This window comes from Camelus dromedarius, chromosome 6 (assembly GCF_036321535.1).
Source record: "Camelus dromedarius isolate mCamDro1 chromosome 6, mCamDro1.pat, whole genome shotgun sequence".
In the NCBI taxonomy this organism is placed as follows: Eukaryota; Metazoa; Chordata; class Mammalia; order Artiodactyla; family Camelidae; genus Camelus; species Camelus dromedarius.
In genome coordinates, this window is record NC_087441.1 from 18430454 (window position 1) to 18450037 (window position 19584).

The window sequence follows — 19584 nt, forward strand, 5'->3', positions numbered from 1 at the left end:
TTCATGAAAGTATCAAAAAGGGATGAAAATGTGGAGCTAGGTATATTAAATTTCTCATTAGAGCCAACCAACCTCATCGCAGTGTTGGCACCAGGCTAAGAGGTCAGTTTTTACTTTGCGCCTAACTGAACAGGCTCCTTTTATAACCATGGCTAAAGTCCAAGAAATATAATAAAGCCAAAGATTCCAAGCAGCAATGGATAACAATTATTAAATTTATTAATTAGGATTTTGTTTACACTTCGCCATTCATTGTAATAATTGTTTTGATTTGAATAACTTTGACCTCCTTGGACTGTCAGTGCTAGACCATGAAAGGCAATGTGTTTGAGCTTCACAGTTTTTATGTTTCATTTCCTAAAGAACCAGAGTTTGGTTTTTATTATGAAAGGTTGGTTGCTACGTGAAAGTGTTTGGTTTCATCAATACTAATAGATAAATAATTCCTAGAATTATAAATAGAAACTCAATTATTTGTTAAATTCCTCTTTAATTAGATCCTAACATTAATATAATTAAATGTAAGCAATCTGGAGTAATTTATACCTAATGAGTCTACTGCAAACCTATTTACTTTATCAACATTGATGGTATCCAGACTTTAGCAATGCATTCTGGGACCCAGGTAGACAGTATATTCAGGAAGGACTATACATCAGTCAAAGATAGGCTACCTAAGAGCTCAGGTGTGTGAAACAGGTGTGGTGGGAGGTGGCGGGGAGGCTGGGAGAGGAGACAGAGAGAGAGAAAGTGAGAGAGAGAGAGCACTAGAGAGAGCTTGAACACTACAGGTGTAGGACTGGAAGGTCAGGAAATGATTGATTAGGATTCTCGAAATTGTGAATTGAGGTAAAGCAGATTATCAATCATGACAAAGATCAAGAGAAAATATAAATGTAATCAATTTGACTAGAAGACACAATATGATTACTTCAGTTTTCTCTATGGCTACAGATACAAAGAAGGTACCATAATTGGGAAAATAAGCTTTGCATTACATTTTAAACTTCATTTAAATTGAATTAAATTACACAAAGTGCTTGCTTACATTTGTGTGCCAGAGAAAAGGAAAGGAATTAACATTTAGTGAAAGCACTTGTGCCAAGAACTGAGCTACATGCTTTGTGTAACTTGGTATGTTTTCTTATTTAAATCTCAAGGCAATCAGAGGAAAAAAGTATTCTTCTAGTAATTTTAAGATAAAAAATTAACTTTCAAGGATTCACAGGCCTGGTAAAAGGTAAAATTAATATTTTAATCTCAATCTGGGTGACTCTGAATCCTACATTATTTAGTTTCCTTAGCAGTGAATAATAAGTAAAGTAGGAGCTCAATTTACTTAAGATCTCATGAACAGTCCATAAAATGAAAAATTTCAGTTGGAGACCATTACATAAAAATCTGCATATGTGGTTTGGCTGAACGTGCAGTGTTTAACCAGAAGAAAATCTCAGTATGATTGTAGCGAGTCTAATAAACCAAAATCTTCTCAAAGACGTGTGAAGTGATTTTTTTTTTTTTTTACTTTTAAGACTCCAGGTGCATTTTAAACTAGTAAATACTTTTTAAGAAGAAAAATTAATTTAAAATCTTAAAATATAAAAATGATTTCTTTATTGTGAAAAACTTCATAATCTCTGCATATGGCATAGCAATGATGTTACTATATTAGTTACTATAACAGATGGTCCAGTGAAAAAACATAGCTAAAGATGAATTCATTTTTGCTTCACTTTAAAGACTTTTTTTATTATTAGAAACAATATTATTAGGTTATTAAATGGATTATTAGAAATAATAACCAACAAACAATATTGTCATTAATATTAATATCTTTTATAATATTTATCTAAAAAAGTAAATACATTTTTAGCAAAAAATATAGTTTCTTGAGTGAGAGTGAAAAAAATATGCTGATTCATTCAATTAATGAGATCAGTCAAGTTTGTTGGTACTTACTAGAGAGAAAATGCTGAGAGGATGGTCCAAAATCTCTATGGGCTTCCTGAAGCTGTTTAAGGCGATCGTCCACAGAAACCTGCACATACACACACAAGAAATCATTTGATTTCAAAACAATAACCTTAATAATATCCTTGATTTAAGTATTACAATAAATGATGCTACTGCCCAGGTATGATTGCTGGTACAGACTCCTTTTCTGTATCTGGAAATAAAGTGTCAGTATGAAAATAGACTCCTGGCATCCAGTAATAGTAAATGGTACCAGGTACTCTTCTAAGCAATTTATATGAATTAACTCTGTCAACCCTCACAATAACCGCATTGGGTACGTATTCCTTACTATTATCATTGTATTACAGATGAAAATATTAAGACACAAAGGGGTGCCTAACGACATAAAATTAGTATGTGTAGCGCTAGTATTCATGCCCAGCCTGTCTGATGCCAGAATCTATGCCTTGACTGTTACTCTGCACTTTACTCAAAAGCAGTAACACTCTAAAGCATCTAAAGTCAAGATGTGCCCATGAGTTCAGTGGCTACTCATCTCTCTTTTGTAGGGAAGGTTGTAAAAAGTGCTACAGGTAACAATTGAAAAAGAACTCTAATACATTTCAAGGGGAAAAAAACAGATGAGTAGATAGATGATGATGATGATAGATGGATACAAAGAAACAGATGACAGATAGTATTAGATAGATAGATACAGATGGAAGGCGAAAAGACACATGACTATGGAATGTCTTATCTTCCTCCAAGTTTGTGTCCATCACCTTGACTTGGGAGTATTAAAGTAGATACCAACTGACAAATATAATCTATATATTTGTTTACACACAGTCGTAGCTCTCTACGCTTTGAAAATTCAAAAAGTTGGTGCCCTGAGAAACTAATTGCAAATCAGTGACAACAGCACAGAGCCCACTGACATTTCCAATTCCTTTTCCCGGTCTCCGTCTGGTAGCGCTGGTCAGGCGTTCTGCTTAGATTGCCGATCTTATTTTCAACTGCTTTTAAATGGAGCATGTGTCTCTGGCTCACTGGGCAGCTTCAGTTTCTCCTGGGTAGCTATTTAAATTGCATTAGCAGGTACTTTGTTCATTTAGGTCAAAAAGCATTCAAATGCCACACTTTTACATTCAGGAGGAGAAAAGAAGATGCTACTCCTGAAATTTAACAGCGTTGTCTGCCAGCATAAATTGTGCTCCTCTTATTCAACCAGCAACTAACATCTGAGCTCTAGTGGTTCCTGGGCTCAGAGATCAGCATGACAGGATACATATCCTCTTTAATGCATAACGTACTCCCTGACTTCTCATCTTTGTAGACGAAGCGGAGTAGGAAGGAAATTAAGAGGGACCAGAGGAATACCTATATGAAGATAATGAGTTAGTGAAACAGAGTAGAATAAATAGAGAGCAAAAGTCAAATGCTTCTGTGTTCTACTCACTCAAAAAGTGAGTTTAACAGATCCTGCTTTATGAATCCCATATTATTAATATTCTCTTCAAAGGCAGAAAAGACTAATACTACATAATCACTTATGATCGTTTCAATTCCATGAAGAAAATGTAAATCATTGGGTGTTCCAACATCTGAATTAATTCGAGACCTATTAACACTATAATATTTTATAAATATTATACCATTAAAATAAATGCTTTTATGTGCTACCTTGAAATTGCATATTTATCTTATTAAATATCACATCATTTTAGGCACAAAATATAGAGAAAGATCAGAAAGAGTTATTTTTTCAACTTCCACTTAAATTAGCCCGCTGGTTTTCAGGGGGAAAAAATGATTATTATGACTCCCAGAAACTGGCCACTGAATGTGACAAAGTTCCACAAAGACTGACCCAAAAACTACTGACTGGCACATAGGGTGACTTGCAAATGCTGATACTTAGTAATACTCAAGAGGATTCTTCTTGGTTTGGCTTTGGGATGAGTAAGTTAGATCTAGTCAACTAAAACAACTGCATTAGAGCAGCTAGGACATAAAAGTCAAAGGTAAACACCACCAGGGTACTAGTTGGAAAAAAATGAGCAAGATACCTAAATAGCAAGTAGTGGAAGAAGAAAGACAGGGACTTTCCTAACTTTTCAAAAGAAAAAAAAAAAAAATGCATGATTAAAGAAAGCTGACTCCCTACCATAGGTTTCAATTACTGTGATTTATTTGACCTTTTGCAATTTTCTAGAAATATCATATGAAGAGTGCATCATAAAATTACATTAAAATCTATATTCATAAATAAATGAAGTCTTTGGGTTCAAGATAAGGAAAGATAAATAACTTATGTCATCACAGGCTAGAAATCCATTACCAAATACAACCAATGAAGAAGAAAAAGTGATGGCAGGTGGTAGAACAGTGAGGTAGGGCTTAAAGACCAAGTGTAAGCCTGCATTATGAAGAGGAATAAGCAGACACCTGCAAAAGTTTCCATCGCATATTAAGGTCATCTAGCTGGCGAGACATCTTTAGAGATGGGTGCAGGTCAAGTGGAGACAGCTGACTGGATAAATCATTCACTGTTTTAACTTTTAGGTTGATTGGTGCAATTTCTTCTCTGAATGCCTGAAAGAAAAAGACAAGAAAAGTGTCATCAGAAAAGAATATAATGAAAGCTAGGATTCCATATTTCCTTCAAAAAAAAAAAAAAAAAAAAAAAAAGACAGCCAAGGTCAGCTGAGAGGCCAACAACCTAAGTTGCTCACTCAACAACAGCCAACTAAATTAAATTCAGATTTTTAGCAACCAAGACCACCAGACAGAGTCACCCTAATAAGCCAGAGAATCTATGCAGGTGTGTGAAAAGGAAAATTATAATACAAACTCATTTCAGTGATTATATACTTCCTTCAAATTTTTCATTATATGCAATTTAGTCTGGAAAATTTTTGCCATTATTACACATTTTACTAATTTCTAGCCTTGGTTTTTAATCTTAATTTTTTGTCCTATTTTCCTCTTTTAATATGGATAACTTAAATTTTTTTTTCATGTGATGCAACAACTTGATTTGAACTGTTTCCATTTAAAATGAAGTTAGAGAGTGGCCAGTAAAACCAGCTTTCCTAACCACAAAATCTATGCCTATTATACGCTGGCAAGGTAAGGTTTATCTCTTTCAAAATCACTTCTGACCATTCTCTGTGGTTAAAGGTGGGGCAGGAAGCACAAGGTCTATCGGAAAATTAGTAAGTGAAGCTTGGAACTGACAAATGCCCCTCTGGGCACAGTACAGAAAGCTGGCATAGGGACATGGAAGTAGGGGGGTGCATGTGAAGGGAAAAAAATATTTTGGGTCAATGACAGAGATATGTCCTGTGAGAACAAACAACAGACTAATGCAAACAGTTAAGTTCTCTCTTTTCTCCACATAATTCCAACCCCCTGTATGTTCATGTATCCTTTTCCCAACAAAGTCTTTGCCAGACCCTATCCATCCTTCAAAAGACTCAGTTGGAGTGTCCCACCCATTGGGAAGATTTCCCAGAGGCCTTCCTTCCCCTGTCCTGGCTGGAGGCCCCATCATGTGCTCCTCAGCATCCTACCTGCCAGCTCCAACACAGACAGGATTTTCAGCCTGTACATCTCTGGACACACAAATCAGGTTCTATGGTTGGGGACATTCTTGATTGCTTGGTGCCATGTAAGCCACTTGATATAGATTTTAAACATCATTCCTTATCAGAGGTCCTAGTTCTTGGCATTGGAAGCATTCATATTTTAATGTCCCCTCACCACCCATACCACCCACCTCCAAGGAAAGAATGGAAGCTTCTTGAGAACAGACACTCTCCAGTATTCAGCACAAAGTTTGCCATACAAGAGGCACAGAGTTCACTTCTAATGATGGAGGCTAAAAAAATTGGTATCTGAGGCAAGATTAAGACAATATAGAATTGGGAACAGAACTGGGATACTAAAAGAGAACAGAATATTTTTAACTCTTTGGTATGTCAAAATTAGAGTTAATAACACACCAAACTTACAGGTATGAGGTGTTGTATACATACCATTAGCATTTGCCCTCAAGTTTCATCATTTCTATGAGCCTCCTTTCTTCTCTTTCATCGCTCCAAATTTAGTTAATGAATAATATAGCTCAAAGTGGCTATAAAGTTTTATTAAAACACTACAATATTAATTTGGCTTCCTCCTTATACCTATAAAGAGAAAGCCTCTTTAACCACTTCCTAACACCCCCTTTTATTACATGTAAAGGATAAAAATAAACATTATGGTTGGCAAACATCAAAATAATGTTCAGAATATAACATATCTTTTAAAAAGAAAATTAATTTTAGGTAAATCAGAAAATACATTTTAGCATTTCAAAATTATTGAACATGCCCAAAAGCCACATGAAGCAGCTCAGAGGAACAGATCTGGAGTCCAGAGACAGAGTGGAAGGTACAGACTTTGAGATGACATCTGAGCAGTGAGCAGGGAAGTCAATGTGCAGAAAGTAAGAAATATCGCCAAAACCATGAAGACGCCAGCATTTCAAAGTCAGGCCTGGAGACGGACATTTGGGATTCAGCTAAATGAGTGATGGCTGAGGTTGTGGGGTTAGATAAATTATTCTGTAATAAAGCATAAAGAAAAAAAAATCAAAATCAAATAGAGGAAGGGAAGCCCATGAACATGTGAAAATTGACACAAAATGGAAGGAATTCAGAGTTGTGACAGTTTTTCTCCATGACTGTAGATGTTTGTCTTTCAAGGATGACAGAATGTGTACAAAAAACTGACTCACAAATACAGTTCAGTGAGAGAAGCATAGATGTGATAATAAAGACATGACAGGTCTAAAGAACTAATAGTTAATACAGAAGCATGAGACTGAGAGACTAGTGAGAAAAGAGATTTTTTCAGTCTAGACATTGAAAAGACTTGGGTTCCCTCAGATTCAGTTTAAAAATAATTATAGCACTCAAATCCTTCGAGGTTTCTTCAGTTGTGATTTTTACATTATATACTAATGATCAGATTTTAAAATCAGTATCTTCGTATTTTGGAGCTATTAAAGGTTAAAAGTGAAATGCTAGAAAATGTTCTCAGATTTATGTAATTGTAAATAATAACTAGTTTTATTTCAAAAGACAGTGAAAGTTTTTTCAAATTATATTATAACTTCAAGACAGATTTTTTAATCTTATAGAATAAAGGAGTTTTATCTTTTCCTCTATAAAAATAATGCTTTTCTCTTAAAAGCCACAGGTAAAAACATTAAAAGTCCTCTCAGACAAACAATGCATTTTAAGTTTAATTTTGTTTCTGTAGTCCAGTGTTTTACAGTAATGAGGAATCTTTCTAATTAAGAAAGTTCGTCTTTTGGTTTTCAAGAGCTTCAAATTAAGAGGCTTTCTGAAATATAGCAAGTTTTAAAACAGTTTCAGATATGTTGTGTGTTCTGGTACCAATAACCAATTTATTATGTTTTGGCTGTGCTCTCTTACAGGAGAATAAAAACCTATGTGGTCTTTCATGCTATAAAAACAGGAACATCTGCTAGTGTTCAAGGTGCTGACTGGCAGCCCACTGGCAGATGTGAATCCCAGTCCTCCTCCTGTCAGAGGTGTGCATTCTGCAAATAAGAATGATCAAGGATGATTTTAGGAAGTTGCAATTATTTGACTACTCTGAAAGATTTTGTTTTCCAGTTGCTTTGGCATATTTAATAATATTTAGCAATAATCAGAATTTATTTTCAACTGCCTCTAGCGTCACTGGGATTGGGGTATACTTTAGAGAACATGTAAAATATCCCAGATTTGAATCCATTTTACTTGGTTTAAGGAGACTTGTGGGTTTTTTTTTTTTATTTTTTCCTAATAAGATGTTGAAATATCTTAATCCATAGTTTATTCCTTTGTCTCAAATATGGTTGTTTCTCCCAGCTTAGCTATGTAAGCAGAAATTTAAACAGATGGATTTGGATTCAGAGATGGGTAATTTCTTTAATCAAATGGGATTAACAACTCCCAAACGTTTAGGCCTTTAATAACCCCAGATACAAATTTTCATTTTTCCCCCACAAATAATCATCCTCTATTAAAAACTTATACTTTCAAATTCAAATGGGTGAATTCTTGCTCCAACCCAGAGGCAGTTTTGCTATCCAATAGAACATACTTTTCGTAAAACATTGGCTTAAAGATTTTCAGTGTTTAAAAATCATCTTTTAAAAATGCAAGAAGTATGCAACTTCCAAAGAATCTGTACCAAAAGGTTTTATATTCAGTTTGTTATTTTGAACTCAGATTCAGTTATGGAAAAGCTTTCTGGATGCTACAGTTACGGGAAGAAGTCTGATTAAATCCCAGGGTCACTGGAAACATGTATATTTACAATGAAAGACGGTAGACCCCAACACTCTTTTAGTAAAAAAAAATTTTTGTTTAAAATTTAATATGTAACTTTCAAAGCTTTGAATTCAAATAGTTGATCAAAGTTGAGCTTAGTTATATTAGTATGAATGAGGTCTCTACAATGAAGGAGAAGAGCAAGAGAGAAATCACAAAAACTCCACCACTTACTGGCTGTGTGGGCTGGAGCAATGTCTGCACTTTAATCATTTGTAAAATGGACATAATAACAGGACTTATCTTGTTTGGTTGGTGTGAAGTTTAAAAGAGATATCAGTATAAACTGGCTAAGAACAGTTCTTGGCACACAGTAAGCCTCAGTAAATGTTATCTATTATTATTATTACTCCAATTTATACATACATATATTTACTTATGTAATTTTCCTGAGTAGTATTCAGTTAATTTCCTAGGCCTTTCTTCTCTTTCCTATTCAACCACATGCAAAGAAAGGGAGAGTATTATCCAATGTCTGTGCACAAAAGATGTTACGTCTCTTGCAAAAAAAAATCCCTTTCATGTTATTAATACTATCAGTCTAACACCTTCTGATTTTTCATCTGTTTAGTCTTTGATTTCATTCATGACTACCTACGATATAGTTTACTATGATACTGCAAACCCAAATACACTCTAAATCTGTTGTTTGTGTCTTTTGCTGCCTAAATTCCATTAAAATTTTTCTGGATATGTTCTAAATTATGGAGCCAAGGGGAGTCTAGACCAGAGGTTTAACATCCTTAACTTTGGGCAACACCTGACTACAAACAAAATTTATAGCTAAACTAATCCTTCATTATATAGTCAGACAATGAGATATAATTAGTAGATAAGAATTCCCAGTAAAACAGTTTTGATTAACCCTCTAAATCCAACTACCAATTTAAAAAGGAACCTGCCAGACTACACCATGTGGATGCCATTTGTACGATCCAGGCTGTGAGAAACACTATAAAACAAACAAATCAGTTTCTTCAACAAATACATTGCAAAGAAAATAAACAAGCAAACAAACAAACAAAAAAGATAAAGGGAACATCTGGAGATTAAGAGGGACTTTAAAATATTTAAAAAACAGGTAAAATTAACTGGACAGCAGCATGTAAAGCAATGAAGCTACAACAATCCCTTACACCATACACTAAAATAAACTCAAAATGGATCAAAGACTTAAACATAAGACAAGATACAATAAACCTCCTAGAAGAAAATATAGGCAAAACATTATCTGATATACATCTCAAAAATGTTCTAGAACAGTCTACCAAGCAATAGAAATAAAAACAAGAATAAACAAATGGGACCTAATGAAAAGCTTCTGCACAGCAAAGGAAACCATAAGTAAAACAAAAAGACAACCTACGGAATGGGAGAAAATTTTTGCAAAATGAAACTGACAAAGGCTTGATCTCCAGAATATATAAGCAGCTCACATGATTTAATAAGAAAAAAACAAACAACCCAATCCAAAAATGGGCAGAAGACCTAAACAAGCAATTCTCCAAGGAACAAATACAAATGATCAATAGGCACATGAAAAAAATGCTCAATATCACTAATTATCAGAGAAATGCAAATCAAAACTACAATGAGGTATCACCTCACACCAGTCAGAATGGCCATCATTCAAAAATCCACAAATGACAAATGCTGGAGAGGCTGTGGAGAAAAGGGAACCCTCCTACACTGCTGGTGGGAATGCAGTTTGGTGCAGCCACTGTGGAAAACAGTATGGAGATTCCTCAAAAGACTAGGAATAGACTTACCATATGACCCAGGAATCCCGCTCCTGGGCATATATTCAGAAGGAAACCTACTTCAAAATGACACCTGCACCCCAATGTTCATAGCAGCACTATTTACAATAGCCAAGACATGGAAACAGCCTAAATGTCCATCAGCAGATGACTGGATAAAGAAGATCTGGTATATTTATACAATGGAATACTATTCAGCCATAAAAACCGACAACATAGCGCCATTTGCAGCAACATGGATGTTCCTGGAGAATGTCATTCTAAGTGAAGTAAGCCAGAAAGAGAAAGAAAAATACCATATGAATTTGCTCATATGCGGAATCTAAAACAAAAACAAACAAACCAAAAAACAAAAATACAAAACAGAAACAGACTCATAGACATAGAATACAAACTTGTGGTTGCCAGGGGAGCGGGGGGTGGGAAGGGACTGGGATTTCAAAATGTAGAATAGATAAACAAGATTGTACTGTGTAGCACAGGGAAATATATACAGTATCTTGTGATGGCTCACAGTGAAAGAGACTGTGACAATGAATGTATGTATGTTCATGTATAACTGAAAAATTGTGCTCTACACTGGAATTTGACACAACATTGTAAAATGACTATAACTCAATAAAATAATGTTTAAAAAAACAGGTAAAATTATATTGTTTAGGGATGCACAACTGGGTGAAAAAGCATAAAGAAAAATAGAAGTGAATTATTGTAAAAGTCACCTTAGTTGTTATTTTGTCAGGGGAGGGGGTTCTGATGGTGAGGGGCATATGGAAAACACCTGTTGTGTCTGGAAAAGTTCTAAATCCTGATTTTGGTGGAGGTTGTAATGTGTTGGCCTTATAACAATCCCTTATAACAACTTATATATGTGGCTCTCTTTATCTGTGTTATAGTTAACAACACAAGATTTCTTAAAAGACTTTATCTGAGGCAAGGATGCTGACCATGGTTTTCTCGATGTGGTCCTGCAGCGAGTCGATGAGTAAGTCTCCCACGGGCTTCCAGCCATTCCTCACGGCCTCCGCCTCCTTCAGGTCAGCATCCAGGTCGTCCATCGCTCCCTGCAGGTCTCTGAGTTTCTCTAACGCCTTGTCTACTTGCTTTTGCCAATTGCTAGTAACAGCATTTAGACTTTCCCACTTCTCTTTGACTTCAGAAGACTGTTTGCGCATGGCTTTGGCAATCTTTTGGGCTCTCTCCTCAGGAGTCAATTCTGTGATTTAAAAACAAAAAAAAAGAGACAGAGAGAGAGAGTATTTTGAAGCATGATCAACTTTACATTCTTACAGCCAAGTGTGACTACCAGCTTCCAAAGGGTTGCTACCAGGACACTAACCAGAGTAAAATGCCTCCACACTGCCTACCAATCCCCATTACTTCTCCAAAGAAGAAAAGAGCTACTCAAAGTAATAAGAGCCCACGTGGTTTTGGTGACTTTTGATTTTTAATATACTTGCAAAATTTGAAATGTGACACATTCAAGAAATAAAACAATTTTTCTTTAACATAAATTTAGTTACATAAAATCCAAAGATAGCTTTTCATTAGTTTGTCATTGCCCTCAAGAGAAATGGGAAAGATAATTGGGAAATAAATAGCTTTAAGTCATGAGGAAAAACTCTAAGAAAATAAGATTAATTTATTGTGTTCTCGAAAAATATAACTGAAGACAAACAACATATCTTAGATACGTCATCACTGCTGAGTCTGTTTGGCAGTTAGTTCATCTTTAACACAAAGCATTCTGTGCAGCCCAGAAGTGTAGCACGACCACAGATATTTCAACAAGAAGACGACAAGACTTCAAAGAGCACCCTGAAGGTTTAACAGAACAAGAGGGCCTCCAGAATGTCTGAAACAAAGTACTCTTCAGACAGGAAAGGGCAGGCATGATGCAAGATGCTGCCACAGGGCAGGGGCAGGAAGAAAGAGGAGGAGTCCAGAGGACAAGCAAAGGATACAGACAGAAATCAAAGTCAAGGTCAAAGCCAAGGGTCAGAAATACAAAGACCAGAAGCTGGCAAGACAAGGGTATGGGAACTTGATGGTCACAGAGCAAACAATCTCAAAGCAGGGTAGACAGATCTCCAGCTAAACCCTTCTGGTCTCACTACCCCCAAAACCCTAGGAGGCTGCCATTCCTCTCTGGCTGGTTTGAATGTTGTCCTGTTTGTCCCCTGGAAACAGAGATGCAAGCCTGAAACATACAATCATTCAAAACTGCACATGAAGGCAGAAGGGCATTTTCTTCTTTGTGATAACATTGCATCTTTAAGCATCAGCCACATTAGCAATACCCACTTCACCTCAAAATATTCCAAACCATTCATAAAATGCACTGAAATTCACCAAACTTCCTGGTAAAAAGAACTCCATGGTAAGATGAACTGAAGCAAGCTCTTCTAAACTAGAACGTTCCTACACAACATAGATTTGTCTGCCTATCTGTCTTTATTTAAATATTACTTAAAAGTCAAGGTAAAGGGGACAGAACATTGTTTTTTTATCTAAGTTTCCAGAAATTTCTAGACCTCGATATTTAGAAGTAAAGCAGCTATCACACAACTCTGGGCGACACATGGACTATAAAGAGCGTAGCAGCCACAGAACTCCAAGCTGTGCTGCTGACGTGCTAAGAGGCTATGCAGAAACGCCAACAATCCCTCGGCAGCGGGGCTGATTACAAGAGAAAACATTATGACAGGCCGACAGGCTAGACACACCAGTACGAGATAAATGAGGAAAGTTAGTGAACTAGAGACCCAGCTTCAAAGAATGCTTAGGCTGGGACACAGTCCAGTGCAACAGTCCGGGGAGGGAGTCGAGAATCCTGGAAAAATGCCTGAAACATGTAACACATCAGGATTCCAAGGCTCCCGAGACGAAACTTTGTGAGGAAAGTACGTCATTAGAAAGGCAACTTGATTTAAATCCTTAGACCTTCAAGACATTTTTATAAAAGGAAAAACATGTAATACTTACACTATCTATATTTTACATAAATATAAAGTGCTATGAAAAAAAGTCATTCTTAGCCTGATGCAAGAGGGAGTTGATAATTTTTATGATGGCAACACCTGTGCTTGTTAATAAGTCACTTGGGCTTTATTAAAGATATGTTTTAAGCACCCACGTTTTACTGACTTTGGTAAAAAAAAAATGCAGCGCCAATTCAGAAGAGACAACTTACTTATGACTGTTTTCCTTGGATAAAGCAAAAACTGTTTCTGAGTCAGTCACTGAATAACCTGGCAGGGAGACGCACAGCTTCTTTGTCCTGTGACAAAATTCCCAACACTGGCTGCGACATTTTGGTCTTCATTTAATGTAAAATCTTTTGACTGAGCAGTCCTTTTGTAGTATTTATTATATAATCCCCACTCAAGCAGCTACTCAGAAGAAAAGTTCTATGTTCAATTCACCATCTGTTTGCCAGAAAGAAAGCCCATTAACTAATCGCAGAGTCAGAATAAAAGTGCCTCCTGTTACAGGAACAATCTCAGTTTAATGCACACTTTAAACCAAGAAGAGAGCAAAGCAAAAAGCCAAACAAAACCTTTCAGGATGTCTGCAAAACAGGTAGTAAGAAGCAACATGTGAAATCCCAAGTTATGACAACTTGGGGTAAGAAAACAGAAAAACAAATTAAAATAACAAGAAAGCATAAAAGATGAAAATCATAAAGGGATATCATGATATCAAAAAATCTTCCAGTTATTTGAAAATCAACAGACAAAATTTGCATCAAATTTGCTGAATAGATATTTCCTGGTAAGTTTTGAGGCCTTCATGCAAGAGTGGAGAATCCTCTGGACCAGCAGTTCCGAATTCTAGTGACATATCAGAAATCACCCTGATAGTTTGTTTTCAAATGCTGATCCCCAAGGGTCCTACCCCCCGAGTATTAAAAGACTCTGGTTCAGTTGATCAAGGGTGAAGGGCAGCCTGGATGTATTTTGAAAGCTCCCAGGTGACTGTAAGGTGCTGCCTGGACCAGAGCACCGCCAGCCTAATGGCTTATGAATTGATTTCCCTGGTCGCCGTGGCGCAAGCTGACAGTGTTCCCGCTCCAGCGAGCTGCTGTGTCACTCCCACACAGAGCAGGGCACTAACTACGGAAGGCGGAGAACAAATGAGGCTCGGTGACAAGAGGGTAATCTAATTTGCATTTGAAAAGGCAGTAATGGAGGCTAATACCGAGAGGAAACAGCAGGATAAAACCAAGTAAATGTCCTAACAATTCACAGACCTGAAGTGCTTTTCCTAAGTAACTTTCCTACTCCCTGGAGTGTGTGTGTGTGGGGTGGGGGTGGGGGTGGGGGGATTTTTTTTGAGGAGAAGTACTTTGTTTCACTCTCCTTCTCTCCTTCTTCTCCCTTCAGGACTTCCCATTTACCTAAATTATATTTAATTATTATATATTATATTTCTATACATATTATATATGTATATAATACAGTATGTTATAATGTATTGTAAATGTTACTATACTTTATATTTACATAGTTTAAAGCAGCAATTTCTTGATTGTGTTACATAGTATTTAAGGATGAGTAGATAACTATCTTTTAGGAAGAAGAGAAAGAGAAAAGAAAGGAATGACCAGTTCTGAAGTTTTCTCTCTTGTCCAGCTGGTTTTATTCTTCAAATTGGCAAATTAATTGGGTGGCATTTATACAACGCTCTCCTTTACATCCTGAAGAGAAAGATGCTAACACGTTTCACTGGGATACAGGTGGAAAACCATCCTGGACCAGGAGTGCAGCCTAAGGCTTGGAAGCAGCCCTGCTCCCACCTTGCCCTTTGCTCTTAGGGGATCTGCTCATCCAGGCTTTATCAGTTTGGAGCCTAATTATCTCCTGATGGGAGAGCATTTGACAACAAGGGCCTCTTTTACCTCCAAAATTCAATTATATAAGGAAAGCAAAGCCGCCATGTGTCTCAAAATCTTACAGTAGAGGGAAAAAAATCTCCTTCTGTGTGCTTATATCCATAAATTTATATTTTAAAAATTAAAGTATATGTCTCTCCTATGAAATACTGAAGAAATGTACTAGAATCAGCCCAGTTATTTTACATAAAGATTCTCCATATTTGTCATATTTTCTTTCTCAATTACAGAATTGACATGTATTCTCCACTGTGACTTTTTATTCTTAGATTCTAAGCCTCATGTCATGCGTGTTTATTCCTCTCCATCCTGGTTTGGCAGTACTCAGTGTAGAGACTGGTGTGTCCTCTCTATATAATTACTGAATTGAGTTGGACTGAATGGGATTTTCAGCTTTACTTCTTATTGAGAATATTCACCTTCATAATTTTAAGTGGAAATCGTTCCAAATACATTTTCTTCCTCCCCCTCAAACCCATTACCACATTTATAAAAAAAGATTTTTACTCTGAAAAGAGAAGGATAAACCTTACAAAGTCATTTCAAGTGCAGTGATTCCATCTTATTTGTACTGATTGCTTACTTTTTTGCATGTATCAGTAATCTTACTGTATTTCACCAAGAGATGAAAAGGAAATATTAAGACAAACAAGTATAGAAAAAAAATTCTCCAGAGTAGCATTTTCACCCCGTGGACAATTCCATGCAAGAAAAGATTAGTTCGTATGCTAGTTCCCATACTAACTAGTTACGTAATCATAGATACATTCCTTATCTCCTTGAACTTTAGTTAATATTTATAAAACTACTGGCACACAGAAAAGATTCAACAGAGGTTAATTTCTTTCATTTTTTTAAATGATTTTGTTACTAAGTCTGGGAGGTTTAGATGTCTTTAGAGATTTTCACATAAGCAAACCAAGTTGGTTACCCAACAAGAATTAATGGGAAAAACCCCACAGCACCCCCTATCTCTGACTTGCTCGCTCTCTTTCTCTCTTTCTCCACTCCATCTCTCTCTCTCTCTCATTCTCTCCCTCATGACCAAAAGATGCTTCTGATTAAAATAATGGAAAATACACTGTTCCCAAATTTTCTGATTACATGATTAAGATAAACTTAACCTCTCTGAAAGCATCAGTGTTGAAGAGGACTTTGCCCATTTCCTACCCAGCATGATGACTGATGACAACAATTCATTAGGAACCAGGTTACAAGTACACCATCAAGTACCACTGGCTGATTACTGTAATATTTCTAATTAGGCTATTCTACTAAATTATAAGGATGACAGTAAGAGGCTACCCAGAGTAGATTAACCTGATAATGTGTAGCCTAAATCTTTCAGTAGGAATATGACAAAGATGATAAGGATCCGTTCGTGCTGCCAAGGAACTCCAAAGTAAAGAAATTAAGGGAATATCTTCCACAAATACCAAAAGACAAGGTATTAATGGGGCACAGGGTGGAGGTGGGGCGGATGGAGCGAACAGGAATGTGGATGCACTGGCCACGAGTCAATAGAGGCCCAACTGGAGTCTGAATACATTCAAGTTTTATGCTTCCTGTAAAGTATGCCAAAGTAAATAAACCCAGTATCGAGCTGCGGACGAAGCAATGAAGCAAGGAAGACCATTAAGAAGATTATCCTCCAAGTAAAAGCAGGAACAGCAGAAAGGTCGTGGAACAGACCTAGCTAAGCCACCCAGGATCTAGCTTTCAATTTTCTATAATAGAAAATTCCCTGAATGTTTTCACACTACAGTTTTGTAATTTATTCAAGTCAGTTTTTAGTGCTGCACAGCAGCAGACAGGTCACAGGAAGCAGGAGGGTGTTCCTGAGAGGGCAGAAGAGAAGCTGGGAATGTAAGTTTTTGGAGGGCAAGGATATGTTTTGCTCACAGCGGGACCCCCATTGTCTAGAATACCACCTGGCACATGGTAGGCATTCAGTAAGCACTTGTTAAATGAATGAATAGGTCTATGTACAATATCTTTGTTTTTAAAAAACTTCTCCTTTAAGATCAAAGGACAGGAGTCTTAAAAGTCTCCCATTTCTTGCCACACTATTGCCCATCTCTCCCCAGGCTGCTTCCCTGAAGAACATAGCAGCTAATGATCCATCAAGTTATAAAAGAAGTCAGGGCTTTCTGCTCAAATTTAGCCATTCTTATAAAAGAAGTCGGGCATGTCTTAATGATTACACACTGCCAAAATAAGCGAGGAGTTTAATTAAAGTGGGAAATGTATGCCTTTGCTAGGATTACACTTTTTAAAATATAGCAAACCCTGCAGTTTACTCTCGACGATTCCAGCTTTCCAGAGGAACAGCCACAACAGCAAAAGAAGAACATACCACACTGAGAGCGTTTAGTCCCCTCCTATTCTTTATGTTTAAATCAGAGAGTGACAACCCAGATGTTGATTCCAATAAAATACATACATGTAAATTATTGCCATCCTTTTTATGCGGCAAATGTGATTTATGGATGGTTGAAATGGTGATTAAAGACCATAACAGATGGTAAACAATTAATTTAATTTGCTGCGTCCATCATACTAACCTTTGTTATCATATAATTCTTCATCTAGAATGTTGACTTATTTAAATTGAATTTCACTATGATGGTATTCATTAGCATGCAAAAAAGTTTTTGAAATTTTTATCCAATCAACAGGCTTATGGCACATTATTATTTTAGGAAAGTTGAAGACTAGATTCATTACATCCATACATGGACTACAGAGCTTTAAAATGAGAAGGATCACATTGCTGCTCTGTAGTTAAGAACACTGGAAAAGAAAGTAACATTATATTTTTCTGTGCTTTTTCATGCATTACAACCTTACTAATCTAATTTGGACTTAAGAAGCTAATTAAATTATTGCCTGGGTCTATAGGCCTGAAAGCAATTATTTATCCTTCAAGTTTTTATATGAAAACTAAAAAGAAAAAGTCTAATTTTGTCTAAACACCTTCTCCCTTTGTGCTGGAAAATCAGTGAACTGGTATGTCATTCCATTAAACAGCCTAATAATTCAGTAAAAGAAAAGCAAGAATAAAGAGAAAGGATATTTAATTATTATATGGAATTTTTCTAAGTAGAAAAATATAGAAAATAAAATTTTATTTCTACTGACCATCTAGAAGTGCTCTGATTATTGGGGTAGTTATGATAGCATTCTGTGATGGTTAAGGAGCATCAATGGTTGTGGCAAGCCTGAGTTGGTTTTTCAGCTCTGTCACATGGGTGACAGTATGCGTCCAAACTCAAAGTCTTAGTTTCGTCATCGGTCACACGAGTGGTAACAACAGTACTCATACCTCTGAGAGTGGTTAAAGAATTAAAGGAAACAGTGCCTGGTACACTGTAAGCACCTGATAAAGGTTGGCTTGACGTGAACATCTATGTTTACTAACATTTCTCTCCTCTCCCTTTTTGAGCACTGGTTCTCCCTCTAACATTATGCGGGGGGTCTGGCAACCCCAGCAGACACTAAGCTCCTTGTTACTCAGGCTGGGTCCACTGATGCTCTCTCTTGGAATATCCTGGATCTAAGGAAGGGCCATCCCTCCCTAGTATGTGGTTATGAGGTATTAAGGTCATAGGAAAGGTAAGAAAATGAAATCTTGTGGAGACAGGCAGAAAGGGAGACACAGAGAAAGGTGTTTGACTGGCATTCCAGTCCCTGCGGCCAGCTCTGTCCTTGCTCTTACTGTAATTGGTTATGGGAGCTAAAACCTCCTCCCTTGTGTCTACATTTATGGAAGCTGATGTCTGCCATTGACAATGAAGGGGGTTCTAATTAATAAAGCAGTCATTAGGAAAACAAAAAATGCCCTGGGAAAAAAACACCCAGGAGTTGCACCAGCCTAATTACTGACATCAGATTATGCGTAATTTGGTCTCACTTTATGATTGCAAGGACACAATTACTGCTATCTTTTTTTTAATGTAATCTTTCTGAGACTTTGTATAAAAGTAACTTCTAAAATCTATATTTCAAGCTTTCACTCATTTAATGATCATGAAATTTTTATTTGCACAAGCTTGCTAACACTGGCATAAAATAGACTGACATAGTGAACTGAAAAAATATCATATTACTTCTTTGGTATATCATAAAACATATGAGATTTCACATAGATGAAAAATACTCCTAACTGGCTTTCTAAAATATTATCAAACATTCAATAATTAAAAGAAAACCGTATATTCTGTGTTAAAATATTAGGTACTAACAAATACACACAACATCAAAGACCAAGAGGAAAACCATTAATCTAAACATACTTTTTTTTTTATCTGAAGAGTTTATATTAGCCATTAATCTCAGGTACAACCATTTACAACCATAAAAAGTTGTGTATGAATAAACACATACGCAACCATAGACACTACACAGAACTGTGAATGCATGAACACACTACAGTGAGCTGTTTTCCCCCTCTGTCATTTAAATGAAACAAAATAATTAACTGCACCAGGCTGAAAAAGAAACAACGTTCAGACAGCCTGGAATAAAACAGTAGTCGTAGTAATAGCAATGCCTTCACTGGAATAAATTTGAAAGAAGACTC

At 36.4% G+C, this 19584-nt stretch overlaps 1 protein-coding gene across 16 annotated transcripts in view; it reads right to left on the reverse strand.

The window, feature by feature from the left end:
* Nucleotides 1-19584, reverse strand: part of UTRN (utrophin) — a 457624-nt gene that overhangs the window by 87810 nt on the left and 350230 nt on the right. For all 16 annotated transcript variants that reach the window (XM_064486618.1, XM_064486616.1, XM_010983720.3 and 13 more), the window contains 3 exons: nucleotides 11056-11324; nucleotides 4405-4551; nucleotides 1960-2038 (listed from right to left, as the gene is read on the reverse strand). In XM_064486618.1, the coding sequence (XP_064342688.1) occupies nucleotides 1960-2038; nucleotides 4405-4551; nucleotides 11056-11324 (495 nt within the window). The remainder of the gene's footprint in view (nucleotides 1-1959; nucleotides 2039-4404; nucleotides 4552-11055; nucleotides 11325-19584) is intronic.